At 45.1% G+C, this 18833-nt stretch overlaps 1 protein-coding gene across 6 annotated transcripts in view; it reads left to right on the top strand.

The window, feature by feature from the left end:
- Positions 1 to 18833, top strand: part of lpp (LIM domain containing preferred translocation partner in lipoma) — a 467959-nt gene that overhangs the window by 331188 nt on the left and 117938 nt on the right. For all 6 annotated transcript variants that reach the window (XR_013579645.1, XR_013579643.1, XR_013579644.1 and 3 more), the window contains exon 6: positions 12149 to 12850. Coding sequence is in view for 1 of the 6 variants with exons in the window: in XM_078564419.1 (XP_078420545.1) it covers positions 12149 to 12850 (702 nt within the window). In the remaining 5 variants the exon portion in view is untranslated. The remainder of the gene's footprint in view (positions 1 to 12148; positions 12851 to 18833) is intronic.

Below are 18833 nucleotides of genomic sequence, written 5' to 3'. Positions count from 1 at the left end.
AGTACCTGGATGAGCACTTGGCACGTCATAACATTCAAGGCTATGGGCCAAGTGCTGGTAAATGGGATTAGGTAGGTAGGTCAGGTGTTTCTCACGTGTCGGTGCAGAATCGATGGGCCGAAGGGCCTCTTCTGCACTGTGATTCTGTGATTGAGAGTTATGATTCCATGAGTACAACATAGCCTGAGGGGCAGCTCTCCCACTTTTACAAAAGCCCTCAGATGTTCATAAGGAGGAATGTGCAGGGTTAATGGGGCAGAATGTGCAGTTGTCATTTCCAGTGCCTCGTTTGGTATTGGGTTGCTCGTTTGGTTTTACTCATATTAGACCTGTTCTTTGTTGTTTGATACAACAGAGTGGCTTGCTAGACTATTTCAGAGGGTAGTTAAGAGTCAACCACATTCCTTATTCTAGATTTATTCAAGAGGTATTATTGAACCTGAATCCAAACCATTAACTGCTAACATTGCCGTTTGAACTTCTGCTTCTGGATTACTGGTCAAAGAGCATAACAGCTACTCTCCATAGCCAATAACACTCTCTGTATATTGACTGTTTCTGTGTAACTTGATTCTCTCTGTGTCTATAGACTTTCTGGCTGGAATTTCCCGTGTCCGCTGGCGTCAGGCGTGTTCGGTGGCGTGAGCTGACAGTATGGCGCGATCGGTTTCACAACAGCGTGAAACCATTTCGCAATCGTCCGCTCAGCCCACCAATGGCAGCTGTGTTTCCCGCCATCGGACATCGGGAACCTCATTGTAATACATCTGCAAATCAGTATTAAGCCTGGCCACCGGAATCTTCCCTCCCCTGCTGGATTCCCACATCAGCAGGAAAACACGCTGACATGTTTCACAACAGCACATAAGCGACGTGTACCTGGTGAGCTGCACTTCTCTCAGGACTTCGAGGTTGATTTGCCTACCTCGCTTCGGGCAGCACTCACAGTCATCAGCGCCAGGCTTCACACACAGCACCACATCACTTTTAGGGGGGGCTCATGGGCAGGTCTCTACCTACTAGATCAGCCGTATATAGGCGGCTTTTCAATGGCTGCAGGGCTAGGGCTTGCTTGGGGAAGGGGGAGAAGTGGCCTCAGGCAAGGGAAGAGGCTGCAGGGCCAGGGCTGTACTGGGGAAGGAGGGTATCCCAGGTTGTGTGCGGGGGGCACATGTTGATTTGTGCAAGTGGCCTCAGGATGGTGAGGGCTGAGGAGGCAGCTTCCAGAGGAGATGAGGCCAGATGGGGATGTGAGGGTGTGTGTGAGAGAATGGGTGGTGATGTCCCTTGAGCTGGCAGTGAGTGAGATGCCAGTGAATGTGTGATGGGCTTGAGTGTGTGAGTTTAGAGCGATGAGATGGTTGCCTTACCCTGGCTGCACAGATGAGATCATTCATCCTCTATCTGCGCTGGATGGCCAACCTCTTCTGTGCAGCATTGGCACTGATCACCACTGCCACTGCCTCCCAAGCCTGGTTGATCAGGCTGCTGTCCACCCTGCGGCCAGAGCAGGGGTTGAGAACATCATGGCGGCCTCCACAGCATCCAAAAAGCGTTTCAGTGATGCATCAGTAAACCTAGGGCTGCAGTCTTTTTGCCTTTCGTGGACATCTTTCCTGCAGTAATCCTGGGCTGGAAGCACTGAGGTGTTTGCACACGGCTGTACTTTAAATTTGGCGCTTGGCGTGATGAAGCGGTGAGGTGATAGCATGGCGGGCGAATGAGACCCCGCCCACCATGGAAACGACGTGTTTCCTGGGAATGCATAACTAATGGGATGATAAGTGGTGAAATCCTGCCATTGCAGCCACCCGGTAAAATGCCGTTTTACCCGCCTGCTACCGCACTTAGTGCAAATCTGGGACAATTCCGCCCTCTGGGCACATTGACTCTGTATATATTGTATATATTGACTCTCTTCTGTATATTGACTATCTTTTGTGTATATTGACTCTGAATGTATAAGAACACTCTGATTATTTATTCCCTCTATGTACATTGGCTGCCTGTGTATATCGACTGTATACATTAAATCTCTCTGTGGATATTGACTCTCTTGGTGTATACTGTCTCTGTGTGCATTGATTGTGTATATTGACTCTTTTGTATTCTGACTCTATGTACATTGACTCTCTATATTGACTCTCTTGGTGTATACTGACTCTCTGTGTATTGACTCTGTGTATATTAACTCTCTTGGTGTGTACATGTTTTCTCTTGTCTTGTACTCTCTAAAACCCTGTTTACAGCTTGTTTTTGGATTAATGGTCCCACCCTCTCTCATTACTCCGCATAGATCCCTGGTTTGGATGCGATTCAATCTTCAATTACTGTGCGGACGCTATCTACAGTCACTTGTTGATAGATTTATGAGGTGCGGTGACTAATTCTCGGAGGTGCTAGTTTTATAGAGTAATAAGCAGTTGCCCATCTGTTTTATTTCTTGGCACATGGTTAGAAACCAGGGCATGCTATTAATATGAGTTCTTTAGTGCAGGAGACATCTCATATGTTGCTGAAAAGCCCAGTTACTGCGAGTATTGGCATGACTCCTGCGATAGTGAGGGATATTGATGAGAAGTGGTTCATAATGAAGAATGACATGAAGATGCTGGATTAACTCCAGGATATTTGAATGTAACTAGACAGAACATCTCCTACCAACAGTTTTTTAATGATATTTAGCTCACAAAAATTTTCAGTAATTTAATATAAGTAATAACTTTAAAAAATCCATCTTAGGATGTGGGCTTCGCTGGCTAGGCCAGCATTTATTGCGCATCCCTAGTTGCCCTTGAGAAGGTGGTGCTGAGCTGCCTTCTTGAACCGCTGCAGTCCATGTGGTGTAGGCACACCCACAGTGCTGTTAGGGAGGGAGTTCCAGGATTTTGACCCAGCGACTGTGAAGGAACGGCGGTATATTTCCAAGTCAGGATGGTGTGTGACCTGGAGGGGAACTTGCAGGTGGTGGTGTTCCCATGTGTCTGCTGCCCTTGTCCTTCTTGGGTTTGGAAGATGAACTGACTACCAATTTCTAGTCACATTATTCCAAGTGAATTTCGGCACATTGCATACTAATGCTCCTTGCATGAAAAGTATTTCCTATTCAACAAAGCTGGAGACACATTTTATTATAATTAATGGAATGTATCTATTTGAAAATTCACCTTGAAGTGTAAATACCCTGAGTGCAGTAACTGTCCCTTGTTCACCATTTTCTTACCACAGATGCATGTACTGACCTTGACGAATTCCATTCACCCTTTTTAAATTCTGCACAATCTTTCTTTTTTAATTTCAGTCTCAGATCTTTCTTCTGAAAAACGTTTCTTCCTCTTCAGGTTTTTCACACAGCCTCATGTACCACAAGGTGTCTGTCCGAGGGATCAGCTTCTGAGAATCCATCAGTGTTGCTCTGAGATCAGCTGTCTGGAGCAACATCCAGGAAGATCCACAGAAGCCACTACCTCTGACCCATCACCTTGGCCTTTGACCTCTTCCTCTTTGATAGCCTAGACAGAGAAATACGTTTTTTCCACTGCTGGTTGGGAAGTGTGGATATAGGAACGTAACCTTAAAATCAAAGCCAGGTCACGCGGGGTAAAAGTTAGGAAACACTTAATCACACAAAGGATGATAGGAGTGTGGAAATCTCTCCCACAAAAAGCATTGAATGCTGGAACTCAATAATTTTAAATCTGAAATTGATAGATTATTGCTAGACAGAGGTTTAAAAGGATATGGAACCAGGACAGGTGGGTAGAATTGCGATGCAGATCAAACATGATCTCACTGAATGGCAGTACATGCTCTCAAGTGGTCGAATGGCCTCCTCCTGCTTTTCCTCTGGTATCCTCCCAGAATCACAGAATTTTTACAGTACAGAAGGAGGCCATTCAGCCCATCGAGTCTGCACTGGCTCTCTGAAGGAGCATTCCACCTACTCCCACTCCCCTGCCTTATCCCCATAACCTTGCACATTCTCTCTTTTCAGGTAGCAATCCAAATTCCTTTTTCAATACCTCGATCGAATCTGCCTCCACCACCCTTTCAGGAAGTTCGTTCTGGATTCCAACCATCCTCTGGGTGAAAAATGTTTTCCTTACATCACATTTACTCCTTTTGCCAATTATTTTGAATCTGTGCCCTCTAGTTCTTGATGTTCTCTTGAGTGGGAACAGTTTCTCACTATTTACCCCATCCATACCCCTCCGGATCTTGAATACCTCGATCAAATCACCTCTCAGCCTTCTTTTCTCCAAGAAAAACAGTCCCAACCTCTCCAATCTACCCTCATAGCTACAGTTTTTTATCCCTGGAATCATTCTTGTGAATCTCCTCTGTAATCTCTCCAATGCCTTTGCATCCTTCCTCAAGTATGGCACCCAGAACTGGACTCAGTACTCCAGATGAGGCCTAACTAGTGTCTTATACAAGTTCAACATGACCTCCTTCCTCTTGTATTCAATGCCCCTATTAATAAAGCTTAAGACACTATGTGCTTTATTAACTACTCTCTCAACATGCCCTGCCACCTTCAATGACCTGTACATATACACCAAGTGCCCTCTGTTCCTGCACTTCCTTTTGAGGCTCTCCCTTTATTTTATACTTTCTCACCATATTCTTCCTGCCAAAATGAATCACTTCACACTTCTCTGCACTGAACTTCATCTGCTACTTCTCTGCCCAATCCACCAACATATCTATGCCCTTTTGAAGTTCAAGACTATCCTCATCACAACTGACAACATTTCCAATCTTTGTATTATCTGCAAATTTTGAAATCATGCCCTGCACACCACAGTCTAGGTCATTAATACATATCAGGAAGAGCAAGGGTCCCAACACTGACCCCTGGGGAACTTCACGACAAACCTTCCTCCAATCTGAAAAACAACCATTTATCACTACTCTGTTTCCTGTCATTCACCCAATTTCTTATCCAAGTGCCTATTTTCCCTTTTATTCCATGAGCTAGAATTTTGCTCACAAGTCTGTTGTGTGGCACTATATAAGGTGCCTTTTGAAAATCCATATGCATCACATCAACAGTGTTTTATTTATCAAACTTCTCTGTTACCTCCTCAAAAAAACTCCAGCAAGTTAGTTAGACATGATTTTCCCTTAATGAATCCATGCTGGCTTTCCTTAATTATCCTGCACTTGTCTCAGTGATTATTGATTTTATCCCGTACTATAGCTTCCAGAAGTTTCCCTATCACTGAGTTCAAACTTATTGGTCTGTAGTTGTCAGCTTTAACCTTGCACCCCTTTCTGAACAAGGGTGTAACGAGGGTGTAACATTCACAATTCTCCAGTCCTCTGGCACCTCCCCTGTGTCTAAGGGAGACTGGAAGATTATCACCAGTGCCTCTGCAATTTCCACTCTCACTTCCCTCAGTACCCTTGGATGTATCTCATCCAGTCCTGGTACCTTATCTATTTTAACTTTATAACACTTTCTCCTTCTCAATTGTAAATTGTTCCAGTGCACCAGTTACCTCCTCTCTCACCTCAGCCTGGGCAGCATCTTCTTCCTTTGTAAAGACAGATGCAAAGTACTCGTTCAACACCTGCACTATTTCTCCAGCCTCCACATGCAAGTCCCCTTTTTTGTCTGTAGATGGCCTTATTTTTTCTTTCTTCTCTCAATCTGGTTTTCCCTGATTCGCCCAGCCTCACTCTGAGAAGGAAACCAAGCAGTTAATAAATGGACACCTGTTGCTGACCAGAAATCCATTCGACCTCTTAACACCGGTGATTTGCTGGACAGATTGTGTGGTAGATAACTCCAATCCACCAGCTCATCACAAAACCTAACTATTCCAAAATTAAAATCAACTCCCATGGCTGGAGATATCTGACCAACACTTTCTATTCTAAAGCATCTGTGGTTTCATAAAAAGAAGTGCCAATTTCTGTTGTCCCCAAAAAAGAGAAACAGATTGCTGGTTAATTTAAATTCCTATTTTTATTTCTGGTCGGTGACAGAAGAGAAATTGAAATGTCAAGTATAGCAGAAGGCTATGTTTCAAGAACCCCTTTAATCCTCTTTTCATTCAGCCGTCAGAACCTAATCTCATTGCCCCATAACCCTGTATCAATCCCAAACCGAACATACGAATTAGGAGCAGGAGTAGGCCATTCGGCCCCTCCAGCCTGCTCTGCCATTCAATAAGATCATGGCTGATCTGATTGTGGTCTTAACTCCACATTCCACCCACCCCAAGTCAAGGGTCAATCTACCTCTGCCTTAAAAATATTCAATGACCCCGCCTCCCCCACTCTCCGGGAAAGAGAGTTCCAAAGATTCATGATGGTCTGAAAGATAAATATTTCTTCTCTCCATTTTAAATGGGTGATCTCCAATTTTTAAACCGTGTTCCCCAGTTCTAGTCTCTCCTACAAGGGAAAACATCCTTTCAGCATCCACCCTGTCAAGTTCCCTCAGGAACTTAGCTGTTTTAATAAGACCACCTCTCAATCTTCTAAGTTCCAATGGATACAGACCCAGCCTGTCCAGCTAAACCCATTGCCCTGCTCTCTCACCATAGCCCTGTATAAATCCAAAACTAATCCCACTGCCTCACTCTCTCACCATAGCCCTGTATCAATCCCAAACTAATTGCACTATCCCACACTCCCCCCATAGTCCTGTATCAATCCCAAACTAATCCCACTTCCCTGTGCTCTCTCTCCCCAGAGCCCTGCATCAATCTCAAACTAATGCCACTGCCCTGCTCTTCCTATAGCCATTTATTTTATTAATTCCCAGGATGTGGGCTCCGCTGGCTGGGCCAGCATTTATTGCCCATCCCTAGTTGCCTTTGAGAAGTTGGTGGTGAGCTGCCTTCTTGAACCGCTGCAGTCCATGTGGTGTAGGTACACCCACAGTGCTGATAGGGAGGGAGTTCCAGGATTTTGACCCAGCGACAGTGAAGGAACTGCAATGTATTTCCAAGTCAGGATTGTGTGTGGCTTGGAGGGGAACTTGCAGATGGTGCTATCTGCTGCCCTTGTCCTTCTAGATGGTAGAGGTCGGGGGTTTGGAAGGTGCAGTCATAAGGAGTTGCTGCAATGCATCTCGTAGATGGTACACACTGCTTCTACTGTGTGTCGGTGGTGGAGGAAGTGAAAGATAAAGGTGGTGGATGGGGTGCCAATCGAGCGGGCTGCTTTGTTCTGGATGGTGTCAAGCTTCTTGAGTGTTGTTGGAGCTGCACTCATCCAGGCAAATGGGGAATATTCCATCACACTCCTGACTTGTGCCTTGTAGATGGTGGACAGACTTTGGAGAGTCAGGAGGTGAGTTACTGCAGAATTCCCAGCCCCTGACCTGCTCTTGTAGCCACAGTATTTACATAGCTAGTCCAGTTTAGTTTCTGGTCAATGGTAACCCACAGGATGTTGATGGTGGGCGATGGTAATGCCATTGAATGCTAAGGGGAGATGGTTAGATTCTCGCTTGTTGGAGATGGTCATTGCCTGGCACAACAGTATTTCAGTCAGTGGTCAGTCTGTGGAACAGTGTTTCAGTCAATGGTCAGTCTATAAACAGTATTTCAGTCCTTGGTCAGCCTGTGGAACAGCACATCAGTCAGTGGAACATTCTCCCATGGGTGAAAGGGTTCTGATGAGAGGTCATCAGAAACATTAACTCTGTTCCACTCTCCATAGATGCTGCTAGACCTGCAATTCCTGGTTTTCCTCAAGGATTATGGTGGAAATTTGAGACCTGTCTTTCAATTTTGGGATCCAGTATCTGAGTAATTTGGAATATTTTATGTACTGAGTGTAGCAAGCTTGGGAGGAACACTTCCCACTTCTCATTCCTAAAGCTTGACATTATTGAGGGTTTTCCTCAGCTCATGTCTGTCTCTGTTGTAGACTCATTGATAGAGATTGATCACTGTGATTAGTCAATAACGCCATTATCGTTGGGTCATGTGACTCCCAGGATGGTAGAGAGTGAAGGGGATGGACCTTGGTGTCTTTCAACAAGCTTGTACTTTATGCCAAAGTGTTTTGAATAAATGATTGACTAACCCTTTAAATTGTGACTGTCCATTTACGTTAGGTTGAGCTAGACAGAGTGTAGGATGATCCTTCTCAGTACTAGTTGTGTCTGTGCTTTGGGAGGAGTTTTCTGCTGACTATCATTGATTATAGTGAGGGTGGGGACCCATAGTTGATGCAATAAATTAAATTAGAATAGCAATCTGAAAATAGTCAAAAAAGTACTTCTTAATATTTATAAATTGAAAACACAGAAAATATATTTAAAACCTTCTGGCCGTAAGTGGTGGAGCTCATCAGAATTAACCCTTTATTATAAAATTTCTGTTTATATAAATGCTAATCGCATCTCCAAAATGTCGCAATGGTTTTATTTGTTCTTGGTCGTGGGCATCTCTGGCAAGGCCAGCGTTTCTTGCTCACTACCTGAGTCACCACCTTGAACTGCTGCAGTCCATGTGGTGTAGGTACACCCACAGTGCTGTTAGGGAGGGGGTTCCAGAATTTGACCCAGTGACAGTGAAGGAACGGCGATATATTTCCAAGTCAGGATGGTGAGTGACTTGGAGGGGGGCTTCCAGGTGGTGGTGTTCCCATCTATCTGCTCCCCTTGTCCTTCTAGATGGTAGAGGCTACGAGTTTGGAAGGTGCTGTCGAAGGAGCCTTGGTGAGTTCCTGCAGTGCATCTTGTAGATGGTACACACTGCTGCTACTGTGCATCAGTGGTGGTGGGAATGAATGTTGAAGATGATGGATGTAGTGGGCTGCTTCATCCTGGATAGTATCAAGCTTCTTGAGTGTTGTGGGAGCTGCACTCATCCAGGCAAGTGGAGAGTATTCCATCACATTCCTGACTTGTGCCTTGTAGATGGTGGACAGGCTTTGGGGAATCAGGAGATGAGTTACTCTCCACAGGATTCCCAACTCCTGATCTGCTCTTGCACCCACACTGTTTATGTGGCTAAACCAGTCCAGTTTCTGGTCAGTGGTAACCCCCAGGATGTTGTTAGTGGGGGATTCAGTGATGGTAATGCCATTGAATGTCAAGGGGAGTTGATTAGATTCTCTTTTGTTGAGATGGTCATTGCCTGGAACTTGTGTGGCGCGAATGTTGCTTGCCATTTGTCAGCCCAAGCCTGGATATTGTCCAGGTCTTGCTGTATTTGGGCATGGACTGCTTCAGTATCTGAGGAGTCGCGAATGGTGCTGTACATTGTGCAATCATCAGCGAACATCCCCACTTCTGACCTTACGATGGAAGGAAGGTCATTGATGAAGCAGGTGAGGATGGTTGGGACTAGGACAGTAGAAACACTGTCATATCATTAATAACAACATATCACTAAAAGCTGGTTCCCAGGTACAAACAGTACTGGAAACGACTGCAAAGGGTTGAAATCTGAAATGCAAAGGACAGAAAGTGATGCTTCAACTTGGTCAAACCTCATCGGGAGTAACTGTGTTCAATGCTGGGCATTGCAAATCTGTTGAGATAATTTGACTTTTGATCGGGTCCAGCACAGATTAGCCAAAATGATAGTGGAACTTTTAAAGTGTAAAATTGTGAGGTTAGGTTTCAAAATGTAGTTTGTATTCCCTTGCGTTTAGATGATTGAGGTGTGATCTAATCGAGCTGTTTAAAATGATAAAAGAATTCAATCGGGTATATACAGAGAAAATATTTCCTCTGATTGGGGAGAGTCGGGAACAAGGGGACACAATTTTAAAATTGGGCTGTGGATGTCAGGGATCAGCGAGAGCTTTCGTGATTGATAGTTTTTGGTTTTGTTTGTTTGGCTTGTCCCTTTGGTGAAGGAACTTATTGGGCTGCATTTTACATGCCCCTGCCAGGTGTGTTTCCGACAGGAAGGCATGTGAAAGAGGGCAGATGTCCACCCCACCATCTTTTCACCCAGCCCTGAGCTCACCCCCATTTTACCGGGGGGCTGGGGGTGGAGGGAGGAGTGGGGGGTGTTGGTGAGGTGGTTAGGCTTGAAACAAGCCAATTGACCCCATATTACACTGCCCAAATCATACAATGGTTAACGTGAGGAGTCTATCAGGAATGGGCAGCCCAACCCTTTTCTAATTCTTCAAAGGGTGGGAAGGAAGGGGGGAATCTGTCTTTGAGGGCTGCCCTTTGTGTATCGGGCGGGGCAGACCCCCCATTAAAAGTGAACCCCCCCCGGCTTTCGTCCTACCGACCCGCTGCCTTAAATTCACCATCGCCCACTCATGCCATAACCTGCCCAATAACCCCCTGCCAAGAGTCCGGACTGACCTGGTTCTGGGAGTCACAGGGCCGTTATTGACTTCCTCGGATTCCAATCGGATTAGCCAGCAGCTCCCGAGGTCAGGACTGCTTCCCCAGCCAGGGTTGGAAGTCCCATGCTGGCCCTCGTTCAGCCCATGCACGACACAGGCTGGCGTGGAGCTACTTTGATTCTGGGGGGTTAGGGACAGGCCATTCTGCCTGTTGTTGTCACACAGTCTGCAGCCGAATGTGACTGTTCCGGTTCCACAGCAATATTGCTGGCTTTGACCAGATCTCTGAAGTGATTGACCGAGACACATTTTTCTCTGTGATGTACAGCAGCTGTTGTGCACTTACTGCATTTTGTTAAACTTCTAATAGTCATAGTTTTCCTGTGTCTTTTTGCTGTCCTTTCTGAGTCTAAACTGAGCCCAGTCGATCAGAACTTGGGTGTATAGAGATAGAGATGGCTTTCCCTTATTCAGCACCTAGTTGTGAACTAGGATTGGAACTTGACCTTGTTACCAAATGTCACTGTATACTGTCAACTATTCCTCGTTCTGCCTACCAAGCCCCTTCCATCCATTCTTGAATCTATGTCAGTCAACACCTCCATCCCAAGATGTTAATTAAGCTCGGAATGTGTCCTCAGAATGTGCAGGCTTGGGAACTTGTGGTTCCCTCGCAATCCCATGGAACAAGTGTTGGAGCTCAAAGCAAGGCCATCTGAGACTGAGCTCAGTCTGGGATCACAAGAGGGTTGAAATAATTTTTCTGAAGAAGAGTCATACGGACTCAAAACGTTAACTCTGTTTCTCTCTCCACAGATGCTGTCAGACCTGCTGAGTTTTTCCAGCAATTTTTGATTTTGTTTCAGATTTCCAGCATCCGCAATATTTTTGCTTTTATCTTATTGAAATAATACTTCCTGTCTCTGCCTCTCCTCTCCTGGAAACATTGACTTGTGTTTCAGTTCTGGGTTCTAAGGTGGTAATAGGAGAGGAAGGAACAGGCAGTTATCCAGTCCAGGAGTGAGGGGGTGGGGCAGGCAGTGATCTATTCCATGAGTGAGAGATGGGGGGAAAAGACAGTGATCTATTTCGGAAGTGAGAGATGGGGGACCAGTGCAGATGATTTTACTGATATCTGCTGTGAATTTTCATTCCCACTGATTTCCTCTGACCCCCCGTATCACCTTGGGCTGTGCCAATATTTTTCTAACAGCATTGATTGTTCTTTAATGAAATGGGACTTTAGAGTCTCTGTTGCTTTCCTGCAGATGCTGAATAGCCTATGAAATGTCCTGTGTATTTGACATGTGCTCACACAGTGTTCACCAGGGGTGAAGCTGATCAGTACTTTCTATTTTAGCCTCGTTGCATAAAATTGCAGCAAATTTACACCATTGAAACAGGCCACTTGATTCAAATAACCTTTCTCAGTGTTTCTGTTCCAAACCAGCCTCCTCACACCCCCTTCTTATCTCACGCTATCAACATACCCTTCTATTCCTTTTCCCTCATGTGTTTATTCAGCTTCCCCTCAAATGTATCTATACTAATCACTTCAACCACTCTGTGGTCGTGAGTTTCACATTCTCACCACTCTCTGGGTAAAGAAGTTTCTCATGAATTCCAGATTGGATTTATTAGTGACTGTCTTTATGTTGATGGATCCCAGTTCTGGTCTTCTCCACAAGTGGAACCATCTTCTCTATGTCTACACCACCAAACCCTTTCATAGTCTTAAAGATATTTAACAGATCACCTCACACAATCTTCTGTTTTTTCTAGGGAGAAGAGCCTGTTCAGTCCTTCCTGATTGGTGTTACCTCTCAGTTCTGCTGTTGTCCTCATGAATCTTTTTCTTTTTCAGAGTCATGGAGTTCCCTTGAACATCAGCTCTTCTACTCCACAAACTCCAATGACAAGCTCTCACAGTCCAGTGATCGGACATCAGAGGATGGTTATCCCCTCTCAGCCACTTCTAACAGCCACCAAGAAAGCAGCTGCAAAGCCCCATGCGGCACAGGGCGTAGCTGTGGCTCCAAAGAGCCAACCACAGCCAGTTCCAGCCTCCTATACCACGGCCTCCACGCCTGCCCGACCTGCCTTCAACGTGCAAGTTAAAACAGCACAACCCAATCCAAATTTCATGCCACAGGGGCTTCAGCAAACAGGTCCAGACCCTGCCCCTTCTCAGTACCAGCAGTATAACTTGCAGCCATCCAGGTTCCCTGAACCAGCTCCGCCGATTCAGCATTACACTCAACAGCCCCGCTCCATTGACCATGGGTATGGAGCGATGCCCACACGATACCCTGACCCAGGTTATACTTACACGCCTTCACCAAGCCGTTACCTAGATCATCGACCTATGGCTCCAGCACCAGCATATGGAGTGGGATATGCAGGTGACCCGACATATGGAGCTCAGAATACCTGGAGACCAGAAGCAGCTTATACTCAAGTCACACCTGGATCTAACGCTAGTGCCTATCATCAGCCAGCTCCCACCAAGAAAACCTACATCACTGACCAAGCACCGGGACCAGCTGCACCTCTGCAGCAACCCAAGGTACAAATTCATCTCATGTTAAGAATGTTGTACATTTGCCTAAGGGTCATTTTATGTCCTTTGTTTGTGGCAGTCCCAATCCTCACCTCCCTCACTATTCCATTCACTCTCACAGGCTACAGACCTTGCAAACTCAAGTTTGGTGTCATGTACTCCCCACTCCCTGCCCTACAGAAAATAGCAACTGTGCTTTCAGAATAGTCCATTGATTGTAAAGTGCTCTGGAACTTCCTGAGGATGTGATAGGGTGCTAAAGAAATGCTAAAAAAATAGATGGCAGGAATTTCTGGATTGTTACTCCAAAATTCCCCTTGTAACTTCGGCAATAGGCTCAAGAAATGGTGTAAATGGCTAAAAGTAGTTCTTTATCCTGGTTCTCCTAGGTTTCAAGAGATTGAGAAGAATCCATTACAAATTCTCCTTGCCACAAACAGAAGGCCCTAACTTTCAATTTAAGAGGAAGATAGACAATTACATGAGGGAGAAAGGAATAGGAACATAGGCCTTAGGAGCAGGAGTAGGCCATTTGTCCCTTCGAGCCTGACCTGCCATTCAATAAGATCATGGCTGATCTGGTTGTGGTCCCAGCGCCACTCTCCTGGCTGCCCGCTTGTCTCCCTTGTCTATCAAAAATCCATCCACCCTTCATAACAAAGTAAACAAATTGATAGCACACATTGAAGGAAATAAATATGATCTGATATCCATTATGGAGATCTGGCTGCAAGATGACAAGGATTGGGTCCTGACATATGGCCTTCAAGAAGAATAGGAAGCTAGGTAAAGGTGGAGGGGTAGCACTGTTGATCAAGGATGGCATTCGTGCAATAGTTAGAGATGACCTTGGTTCAGTATGTAGAATTGGTTTGGGTGGAGATGAGGAATAGTAGGGGAAAGAAGTCACTAGTGGGAGTGGTCTACAGGCCACCAAACAGTAACCGCAATGTTGGACAAAGTATGTAAGAAGAAATATTGAATGCCAGTGATAAAGGGATGGCAATAATCATGAGTGACTTTAATCTACATATAAACTGGATAAATCAGATTGGCAGTGGTAGCCTGGATGAGGAGTTCATAGAATGCTTTTGAGGTAGTTTCTTAGAGCAGCACATTCTGGAAACAACCAGAGAGCAGTTTATATTAGATTTGATATTGTATCATTTTTTTTTTCTATTCATGCATGGGATGTGGGCTTCACTGGCTGGATCGGCATTTATTGTCCATCCCTAGTTGCCCTTGAGAAGGTGGTGGTGAGTTGCCTTCTTGAACTGCTGCAGTCCATGTGGTGTAGGTACATCCACAGTGCTGTTAGGGAGGGAGTTCCAGGATTTTGACCCAGCGACAGCGAAGGAACGGCGATATATTTCCAAGCCAGGATGATGAGTGACTTGGTGGGGAACTTCCAGGTGGTGGTGTTCCCATCTATCTGCTGCCCTCGTCCTTCTAGATGGTAGTGGTCATGGGTTTGGAAGGTGCTGTCCAAGGAGCCTTGGTGAATTCCTGCAGTGCATCTTGTAGATGGTACACACTGCTGCTACTGTGCGTTGGTGGTGGAGGGAATGAATGTTTGTGGATGTGGTTCCAATCAAGCGGGCTGCTCTGTCCTGGACTGTGACAAGCTTCTTGAGTGTCGTGGGAGCTGCACTCACCCAGGAAAGTGGGGAGTATTCCATCCCACTCCTGACATGTGCCTTGTAGATGGTGGACAGGCTTTGGGGAGTCAGGAAGTGAGTTACCCGTCACAGGATTCCTAGCCTCTGACCTGCTCTTGAAGCTACAGTATTTATATGGCTAGTCCAGTTCAATTTATGGCCAATGGTAACCCCCAGGATGTTGTTGGGGAATCAGTGATGGTAATGCCATTGAACATCAGGGGGTGATGGTTGGATTCTCTCTTGTTAGAGATGGTCATTGCCTGACACTTGTGTGGAGTGAATGTTACTCGCTACTTGTCAGCCCAAGCCTGGATATTGTCCAGGTCTTGCTGCATTTGGACATGGACTGCTGCAGTATCTGAGGAGTTGCAAATAAGAACATAAGAAATAGGAGTAGGAGTAGGCCATTCGACCTTCAAGCCTGCCCTGCCATTCAATAAGATCATGGCTGATCTGCCCCAGGCCTCAACTCCTCTTTTGTGCCAGCTCCTCATAGCCCTCAACTCCCCGATATTTCAAAAATCTACCTACCTCCTCTTTAAATACTTTCAGTGATCTAGCGTTCACAACTCTCTGGGGTAGAGAGTTCCAGACATTCACTACCCTCTGAGAGAAGAAATTCTTTTGCATCTCAGTTTTAAATGAGTGTCCCCTTATTCTGTAAATATGTCCCTTAGTTCGAGATTACCCCACTAGTGGAAACATCTTCTCAACATCTAACCTGTCAAGCCCCCTCAAAATCTTGTCTGTTTCAATACGATCACCCCTCATTCTTCTAAACTCTAATGAATAAAGGCCTAACCTGTTTAGCTGTCCTTGATAAGTCAACTCCTTCATCCCAGGAATCAGCCTAGTGAATCTCTTCTGAACTGCCTCCAATGCCAGTATATCCTTTCTTAAATACGGGGACCAAAACTGTACACAGGACTCCAGTTGCAGCCTCACCAACACCCTGTACAGTTGTAACAAGACTTCCGTATTTTTAAACTCCAACCCCCTAGCATTACAGGCCAAAATTCCATTTGCCTTCTTAATTACTTGCTGTACCTGCATGATAGCCTTTTGTGGTACATGCACAAGAACACCCAGATCCCTCTGTGCTGCACTTTTTTGAAGCCTCTCTCCATTTAAATAATAGTCTGCCTTTTAATTCTTCCCACCAAAGTGCATGACCTCACACTTTCCTACATTAAACTCCATCTGCCAAGTTTTTGCCCACTTACTCATCCTATCTATATCCCCTTGCAGATTCCTTATGTCCACATCACACCATGCCCTCCCACCTATTTTTGTATCGTCAGCAAATTTGGATACATTACACTCTGCCCCCTCCTCCAAGTCATTAAGTTAGGTAGTAAATAATTGAGGCCCTATGACTGATCCTTGAGGCACTCCACTAGTTACGTCTTTCCAACCTGAAAAAAACCCATTAACCCTGACTCTCCGTCTTCTGTGTGTTAACCAATCCTCAATCCATGCTAATACATTACCCTGGATACCATGAGCTCTTATCTTGTGCAATAACCTTTTATGTGGCACTTTATCGAATGCCTTCTGGAAATCCAAAAAAGTGCATCTACCGGTTTCCTTTTATCATCTCTGCTTGTTATATCCTCAAACAACTCTCGCAAATTTGTCAAATATGATTTCCCTTTCACAAAACCATGTTGACTCTGTTTGATTGCGTTAAGCTTCTCTAAATGTCCTGCTATTTCTTCCTTCATAATGGACTCTAGCATTTTCCCAACGACAGATGTTGGACTGACTGGCCTATAGTTTCCTGCTTTTTGTCTCCCTCCCTCCTTGAACAGGGGCATCACATTAGCAGTTTTCCAATCCTCTGGGACCCTCCTGGAATCCAATGAATTCTGGAATATTTTGACCAATGCCTCCATTATCTCTACAGCCACTTCCTTTAAAACCCTTGGATGCAAGTCATCAGGTCCTGGAGACTTGTCTGTCTTTGGTCCCACTAGTTTGTCAAATACTTTGTCCCTCATGTTGGAGACTGTCACAAGATCTTTCCTCCCATTAGCTCCTTGCTTATCTGATACCTTTGGAATATTTATAGTCTCCAACTCCATGAAAACTGATGCAAAATATTGGTTTAAAGTATCTGCCATTTCTCTATTCCACACATCCTCCAAGGGTCCCACGCTGACTTTAGCTACTCTCTTTCTTATATACCTGTAGAAGCTCTTGCTGTTTGTTTTATATTTCTTGCCAATTTACTCTCATAATCAATTTTCTCCCTCTTTATTAGCTTTTTAGTCATCCCCTGCTGGTTCCTAAAAAATTTCCAATCCTCTGGCCTACCACTAGTTTTTGCCGCTTTGTATGCCTCAGTTTTTGATTGGATACTCTCCTTCACCACCTTTTTTAACCACGGGTAGTTCATCCTTCTCATCGAGTCCTTCTTTTTGACTGGGATAAATTTTTGCTGAGCGTTATGAAATATCTGCTTAAATGTCTGCCACTGCTCATATACTGACCTTCCCCTTAGTCTATTTTCCCAGCCCACTTTAGACAACTCTTTCTTCATACCTCTGTAATTGCCCTTATTTAAGTTGAGGACACTGGTTTGAGACCTGAGTTGCTCGCCCTCAAACTGAATTTGAAATTCTACCATGTTGTGATCACAACCCCCTCGAGGATCCTTAACTACGAGATCTCTTATTAATCCCACCTCATTACACATTACTAGATCTAAAATACCCTGTTCCCGGGTAAGTTCTACAACGTATTTCTCTAAGAAACAATCCCTGATGCACTTTACAGATTCGTTTTCCATGTTACCCCTGCCAACCTGATTTGTCCAGTCAATATGCAGATTAAAATCACCCATGACAATTGTAGCGCCTTTCTTACACATCTCCATTATTTCCCGAATTATACTTTGTTCTACAGTGAGGCAACTCTTCGGGGGCTGATAGACAACTCCCATCCATGACTTCTTCCCCTTGCTATTCCTTATTTCCACCCAAACTGATTCCATATCACGATCTATTGCACCTATATCACTACTCACCACCGCACTGATACCTTCCTTTATTAACAAAGCTACCCCACCTCCTTTTCCTTTTTGCCTATTTTTCAGGAATGTCGAATACCCTTGAATATTGAGTTTCCAGCCTTGGTCACCCTGCAACTGTGTCTCTGTAATAACTATCAAGTCATATTCATTTATTTCTATTTGTGCCGTCAACTCATCTATCTTGTTATAAATGCTGCGTGCATTCAGATATAGAGCCTTAAGCCTTGACTTTTTACCATTATTACTCATTCTGTTTCTAATTTCTGCTGCACCCTTCTGCTTATATTTTCTGCCCCTCCTGTCACACTTTGATTATTATTTGCCTCTTCACTGCCTTGTACCTCTGCTCTCTTGTTTCTTTTTGATTTTTTAAACTTCCCTTCAATTGAACCCTCCCCCCCTGCTAATTAATTTAAAGCCATATCTACAACCCTAGTTATAAGATTTGCCAGGACACTGGTCCCAGTATGGTTCAGATGTAGCCCGTCCCAACAGGATAGCTCTCTCCTTCCCCAGTACTGGTGCCAGTGCCCCATGAATCGGAATCCATTTCACCCACATCAATCTATGAGCCACACATTTACCTCTCTAATTTTATTTACCCTACGCCATTTGCACATGGCTCAGGTAGTAATCCGGCGATTATTACCTTTGTGGTTCTGCTTTTTAATTTAGCCCCGAGCTGCTCGTAGTCCTTCAGCAGAACCTCTTTCCTAGTCCTACCTATGTCATTGGTACCTACGTGGACCACGACAACTGGATCCTCCCCCTCCCGCTCCAAGTTCCTCTCCAGCCCAGAAGAGATGTCCTTTACCTTGGCACCAGGTAGGCTGCACAGTTTTCGGGACTCTTTGTCTTTGCTGCACAGAACAGCACCTATTCCCCTGACTATGCTGTCCCCTATTATTACTACATTTCTCTTTTCTCCTCCTACTTGAATGGCGCTCTGTACCATGTTGCTGTGGTCAGTTTGCTCATCCTCCCTGCAGTCTGTGCTCTTGTCCACACCGGAGGAAAGAACCGCATACCTATTGGACAAGGGCACTGGCTGAAGCTCCTCCAAAGCTAAATTCTGGATCCCCATACCTGCCTCACTCGCAGCCACACCCTCCTGTCACTGACCACGGACAAAATTTGACGCAATTAATCGAAGGGGTGTGACTGCCTCCTGAAACACAGTGTCCAGGTAACTCTCCCCCTCCCTAATGTATTGCAACATCCGTAACTCGGACCCCCGCTCATCGACTCTGAGCCAAAGTTCCTCGAGCAGCCAACACTTGCTGCAGATGTGGTC

Source organism: Cetorhinus maximus, chromosome 19, assembly GCF_964194155.1.
Source record: "Cetorhinus maximus chromosome 19, sCetMax3.hap1.1, whole genome shotgun sequence".
Taxonomy (NCBI): Eukaryota; Metazoa; Chordata; class Chondrichthyes; order Lamniformes; family Cetorhinidae; genus Cetorhinus; species Cetorhinus maximus.
This window is presented reverse-complemented; position numbering and strand designations above follow the sequence as displayed.